The sequence below is a fragment of the Triticum aestivum genome, chromosome 6B, assembly GCF_018294505.1.
Source record: "Triticum aestivum cultivar Chinese Spring chromosome 6B, IWGSC CS RefSeq v2.1, whole genome shotgun sequence".
In the NCBI taxonomy this organism is placed as follows: domain Eukaryota; kingdom Viridiplantae; phylum Streptophyta; class Magnoliopsida; order Poales; family Poaceae; genus Triticum; species Triticum aestivum.
In genome coordinates this window covers 641,905,769-641,911,692 of record NC_057810.1, presented here as the reverse complement: position 1 = coordinate 641,911,692, position 5,924 = coordinate 641,905,769, and the positions used below count along the sequence as shown (strand labels likewise).

General features: G+C 61.0%; 1 protein-coding gene across 1 annotated transcript; it reads right to left on the bottom strand.

Annotated features, from left to right (window-relative positions):
• Nucleotides 1-3,865: 3,865 nt before the first annotated feature.
• Nucleotides 3,866-5,631, bottom strand: LOC123138440 (7-deoxyloganetin glucosyltransferase). The gene is made up of 2 exons (XM_044558416.1): nucleotides 5,030-5,631; nucleotides 3,866-4,876 (listed from the first exon to the last, which is right to left on the bottom strand). The coding sequence occupies exons 1-2, from the start codon at nucleotides 5,550-5,552 to the stop codon at nucleotides 3,942-3,944; spliced, it is 1,458 nt and encodes a 485-aa protein (XP_044414351.1). The 5' UTR covers nucleotides 5,553-5,631; the 3' UTR covers nucleotides 3,866-3,941.
• Nucleotides 5,632-5,924: the final 293 nt, after the last annotated feature.

Sequence of the window (5,924 nt, the reverse complement as noted above, 5' to 3'; positions counted from 1 at the left end):
TGTCGCCTATGGTGGCTCCGAAGCTACCGATGCCTCCCATGCTGCCAATGTCACCGCCTCCCATGCCGCCCATGCCACCGCCACCCATGCCGCCCATGCCACCACCAACCATGGCTCATTTTTTGACCAAGACGTCTTCACGGGCAAGATTGACGTACTCATTTTGGTTCTCATCGAGGGCACATGTGTCCATGAAGAACAAGTACTTCTCCCATTCCAACAACCTAGTTCGATCCTCCATGGCCACCTTCCTCTCCTCCAATGCCACCTTCCTCTCCTCGGCCGCCACCCTCCTCTCCTCAGCCGCCAACCTCCTCTCTTCGGCCGCGACATCTTGGTTCCTTGCCATCTTCCTCGCCTCGTTCGCTTCCTTTCTTTCCTTCACAATAGCTTCCATAGCATTTTTTAGCTCGTCATTTCCTTTCCTCTTCTTCTTTTCTTTTGTGTCTTTCTTGCATCCATCCGGTCTTTTTGGCTTGGAGTACAGAACCGAGTTTGGTGTAGGGTTTCTCTTGCCGTCATCACTTGATGCCTCCTCCTCATCATCATCCAAATCAATAGTTCGCTTGCGTTTGTTGCTCTCATCATCATCATCGATAGCATCACGGGGCTTCCAGTTCTTATCATCCTTCAATTCTTTATAGCAATGAGGCAAGGTAAATGGTCTTCCTTTCTTGATCTTCCCTTTCTTGGTCTTTTCTCCTCTCCTTGGAACAAGTTTTGTGCAATATTGAGCTACAAAAAAACAAGTTAGCACTAGAAACACCAAGAAGAAGCATGATGAACATGGAAGAATCATGAAAGAAATGGCACTTACCCTATCTCTATCATTAGTGCCACTTGGGTTCAACTTGTCAACTGCCTTAAGTGCGGTCGCCCACCTTTGACAATCTCGGTTGATTGTCGGCCACCGGGAGCGAAGAGATCTTTCGGACTGGTCAATTCTACTTTTGTTGTGTACATCAAAGTGTTCCTTCATCTGGGGCCAATATGCATGTCTACTTCGATCCCCTCCAATGGAGGAATCCCTCGACACTTGCAACTAAGTATTGCATAGCAAGATGTCTTCATCCATGGTGTAGTTGCCCCCTCTTCCTTTCGGTGCGTCGACGATGCCCTCATCATCCTTGTCCACCTCAAACTCATGACCATCGGAATGCATCTCATTGGTTTGAGACCAATGAGAATTGTTGGAGCCAACACCCATAGTTGACATATATGCCTCATCATTGTAACTACAAACTATATCCAACGAAGCAAATAAGCTATCCATATGTATGCATTCAAAAAACAACAGCAAAAGAAGTTGACGAAATTTTACCTTGTGGGCATTTCATCAAACACCTTGTGCGCGTCGGCCGCCGGCTCAACAAGTGGGCTCGCCGGCATCGGTCGTCGGCGCGTCCGTCGCACGCCCTGCAAGCTTCTTCTTCGACGGCCTAGAGGAGTCATCCGCCGCCTTGTTCTTCTTCGCGGATACCTTGCCCTTCTTCGCCCGCGCCGCATTTGGGAGCTTCAAGACGGGGCATGTGGCTTCATGGCGGGCGCCGGCGCGACGCCACCCGCCGCCGCTGTGTCCGTCCGTGGCGGCATGAAAAGGTCGCGCGTGATGCTGGTGCTTGGAGGAGCACCGGCGGAGGCGAAGCCAAAGCTCCCCGTGCTATGGTTTGCGGCGGCAGTGGCAGCGGAGGGGTCGCGGGTGTAGGAAGGGGTGAGGGGGGTTCCGACGCGTCCGTCCATCGGGCCAATTCGCCGGCGGCAAAGCGAGCGGGGCGAAAGTGGCGCGGCGGAGAGGGTGCAGCGCGAGCGCTTGAGTGTGCAGCGCGCGGAAGAGGGCGCACCAAATAAATGGCGCGTGATGGCATCTCAGACCGGGTGCTGAACTCTTTATGCCGCGCACGCGGTTATTGCACCTCCACTGGAGCTTGCTGAGCGGTTCCACACGCGCTAAAAACCAGAAATTTCCGGTGCACCGCTTAGGGCATCTCCAGCCACGCCCCCAGGAAGGCCTCCCTAGGCGTTTTTTTCGCGCCGGCGCTGAAAAAACGGCCCAGTCGCGCCCCCAGGAGCCCGATTTTCGCCGGCTTGGGCCGAAAACAGTGCCGGCGGACCCAGCCCGAACCCGGCGCGCTGGGGGGCGCCCGGGGGCGCCGGGCGAACTGTTTTGGCGCGAAAAAGCTGCGGGCCCGCCGCGTGAGCGACACGGCTCTCTTCTCGGCCCTTCGTCGTCCTCATCGCCTCGTTTCCCGCGGCGAATCAATACCAAAGCTGCCGCGCTGCCGCACCGGTCAGCCTGCACCATTGATGCCTCACGGGCGGCGCAGTGAAGACCAGACGACGCGCGTCCCTCGCCCTCCCTCGCCCGCCACGCGTACACACCGTGACACACGCGCCTTGGCCTATATATGAAGCGCCCCGGCGCACTCGGCGACTCACACTCTCCCGCCGCCGTCGTTTCCTCCCTCTCCTCTCCTCTCTTTCGCCGTCCCCAGTTCACAGCCATGGCCGAGCGCTTCCCAGGCGACGGCGCGGCGGCGAACGGCTTCGGCCACCGCCATCTTCACGAAGACGAGGCTCGCCTCCTTTACGAGGCCGAGTACCCGGTCCCGCCGGACATGCGGGTGCCCGGGACGTGGAGGATCAGCGCGGGCGGCGTGCCGGTGCCCCCGGTACCGACCGGCGCGGCACGGCGTGCGGAGATCGCACGCATCCGCTCGAACCTGCCGCGTGCGGCGAGGGAGGCGCCACGGTACGCCCCCGACAGCCCGCTCTGGGAACCATACTTCCGCCGCCGTCAGGCCGAGTAGCTCGAGGCCACCAACGGCGTCGCCCTCCGGCAGGCTCAACGCCGCCGGCCGGCGTCTGTGGTGGGGCGTGCCCGGGCGCATGTTGGAGGCTGTCCTCGAGCACATCGAGGGCGGCAACACGCCGCGCCTGGAGTACCATGCTCCCCCTTCCTTCTCACGCCGGCGGGGAAGCTCCTGGACCCCGAGGCGCATGGAGACCGGGGGGTCCTCCTCCTCGTCCGGCGGCTCGCCCTGCCTCCGCCCTGTCAAGCCGGAGCCCCAGGACACGCCGGTCAGCGCGCGCACCCGCAGCTCCGGCGGCGCCAACGCCTCTCCACCAACCGGCCGCTTCGTCCTCGCCGAGCCCAAGCCGGAGCCCGTCCTCCCCGCGGAGTACGAGGAGATAGCCCGGCGCGGCTTCTCTGACGAGGACGCCATGCGGTGGGCGCGGGACGACTACCTCCGCGACGAGATGGTCCGGCAGCGCCGGGCCCTGGAGGAGATCGCCGCCCGCAAGCGTGGGCGCGAGGACGAGCACGGCGTCGTGGTCCTCGACAGCGACGACGACGACGCCCCCGGACCGTCCAACCCGCCGCGCCAACCGGGGGAGGGATGCAGCAGGGACAGCGGAGGCGGCGACGACGACGACGACGGTGATGACGACGACGGCGGTGACCACACGTGGTTCTACCGCCTCCTCGGCATGTAGAACCGCGTGGACGGGCGGCAAGGGAGACGGCGGACGGCGAGGGAGACGGCGGGGGTAGCCCGCATAGTTTTTTTTTTCTTTTTTTGTAAAATATGTTTAAGTTTGAATGAACTCGCCGATGTTTGCGTTAAATTTAAGTCGTTTTTGCGCCGTGTTTGACTTTTTTGACTAACCGTGGGCGCCGCGACTGGGTGGGCATCACGCCCCCAGTGCGCGGTTTAGCGCCGGTGCGACCCCGGGGGGCGGTTTTTTGCCTCTTCTGGGGGGCAACGGCTGGAGATGCCCTTATATAGCGCAGCTGTTGAGATGCTCTAAGTGGCCTGTTCGCTATCGTTCTACACAATCACACTGACCACTCAGGGCCCATCGCTCTCAAAAGAAACGAACCTTCTTAACAAACAAATAAGATACAGTGTTCTATAGTTACAATGGACGTCGATCTACAACTAGTTCTTGAGCAGGAGCACGTCGTAGACCAGCCCATCAAAGTTGCGGTGAGACGAGCCGCCGGGCATGGCCGCCTTGACCGCGCTCTTCTTCCACTCCGCCGCTCTCTTCCTCATCCCCTTCCCCTTCTCCCCTTCCATGATCTCCGTGATAAGCCCCGCGACGGCGTCGCGCCGGACGTTGTTATCGATCTCCATGCCAACGCCCCACTCGTTGCACTGGTACCTGCAGTTGGTCTGCTGGTCTGCGAAGAATGGCCAGCTGATCACCGGCACGCCGCCGCACAAGCTCTCGAGGGCCGAGTTCCAGCCGCTGTGCGTCAGGAAGGCGCCTACGGCGGGGTGGTCCAGCACCTCCTGCTGCGGGCACCAGGACGCCATGAGCCCGCGCCCCGCCGTCTCGGCGAGGAACTCCTCGGGAAGCACCGCGGCGTCACCCCTCACCAGGTCTCGGCGGATGATCCACATGAACTGCTTCCCGCTCTGCGCCAACCCCCACGCGAACTCCACCATCTGCGCGTTGGTCATGACGGTGATGCTGCCGAAGTTGACGTACACGACGGAGTCGGGCTCCCTGCCTTCCAGCCACTCAAGGCACTCCTCCTGCTCCTTCCACAGGCTGAGGTTGATGGCCGAGCGCGGCGTGGGCCGCTCCTCGTGCGCCAGCAGCGGGAGAGGGCCGAGAGTGTACACCTTGGGCAGGCCGAGCGCCTCCATGGCCTCCACCGCCTCGCCCTCTAGGTCGGCGAAGCTGTTGAGGATGACGGCCGACGCGCCGGCCGTGCGTTCCGTCTCCCTCAGGACGTAGTGCACTATGTACTCGTCCGGATCCGTGGTGCGTATGAAGGACGGGAAGTCCCTGAGCCTCATGCTCCTCAGGCCAGGCACGTCTTCCACCGGCGTGTCAAGATATCCGTTCGTCAGCTGCTCGGCATCTGCATGCGCGTAAAGATAGAAATTCAGATAAGAGCTTCAATCAACGCTGATAATGGGCAGAGAGTGCACGTGTTGGAGACACAACGTGCGCCGCGTCGAGTGACGGGCGCACTGAGTAGGGGACAAACTAAAAGCTGTACGTACGTACGTACCTTTGAGTGGGACGATGCCACGGCCGATGAGGAGGCGGTAGTGGCGGTACCCGAGGTAGCTGATGGCGCTGGCGGTCCAGAGCTGGACGTAGGTGAGGCCGAGCTCGTTGGCAGCCTCCATGGAGAAGCCCATGACGACGTCGGAGACGACGCAGGTGACCGGCGGGTGGCCCGTGGCGGGGTCGTTGAGCCGGGCGAGAAGGCTGCGGAAGGGCCCGAGGCAGGTCTCCGTGGTGGACTTGCAGAGCGCCGGGATATCCTGCGTGACGTCGTCGTCGTCGGACGGCGGCAGGCCGTCAGGGATGGTGGCGAAGCGGAAGCCCGGGAGGCCGGCCACCGCGGCGAGGCCGCGGGAGCGGATGAGGCGGGCCTGGTTGTACTCGGTGTTGACGAAGGTGACGTGGAAGCCCCGGGCGTGGAGCAGCTTGGCGACGTTGAGCATGGGGGTGATGTGCCCCTGTGCCGGGTACGGCAGGCACACCGCGTGCGGCTTCTCGGCGGCAGGCGTCATGATCGAACCCATCTTCTCCGACACAATCAAGACCAGTCGACGGCCGGCGCTTGCTTCGTTTCGTAGCTTGGTTGGCTGGCTGGGATCGGTGTGATGGATTGGCTGCCTCGGCACGAGCGGCTGTATTTATAGGCAGGCACGGGTTGCTCAGGTAGCAGGACGCATGACAGTGAGAATCAATCCATTTTGTTATGAATAACGCAAGTGATGACGTTTGACGTATTAGGATCGTGTTGTTTGGGGTGAGTAAACTGTTTGTTTATTGCAGCATGGCTGCTTCGAGGATGGAGACCTCATGGTCATGGTGCACGGAAAGCAGCCGCGTGTGATCATGTATGGGTCATCCTGAGGTCGGTACGCGCGCAACGGCGCCGCATGGACAAC

What these genes read in the sequence shown, in the direction of transcription:
- LOC123138440 (XM_044558416.1), bottom strand. Translation starts at nt 5,552, where the DNA reads ATGGGTTCGATCATGACGCCTGCCGCCGAGAAGCCGCACGCGGTGTGC. An exon ending in TGGCATCGTCCCACTCAAAG is followed by an intron (nt 4,877 to 5,029) that starts GTACGTACGTAC and finishes ACGCGCATGCAG; the next exon opens with ATGCCGAGCAGCTGACGAAC.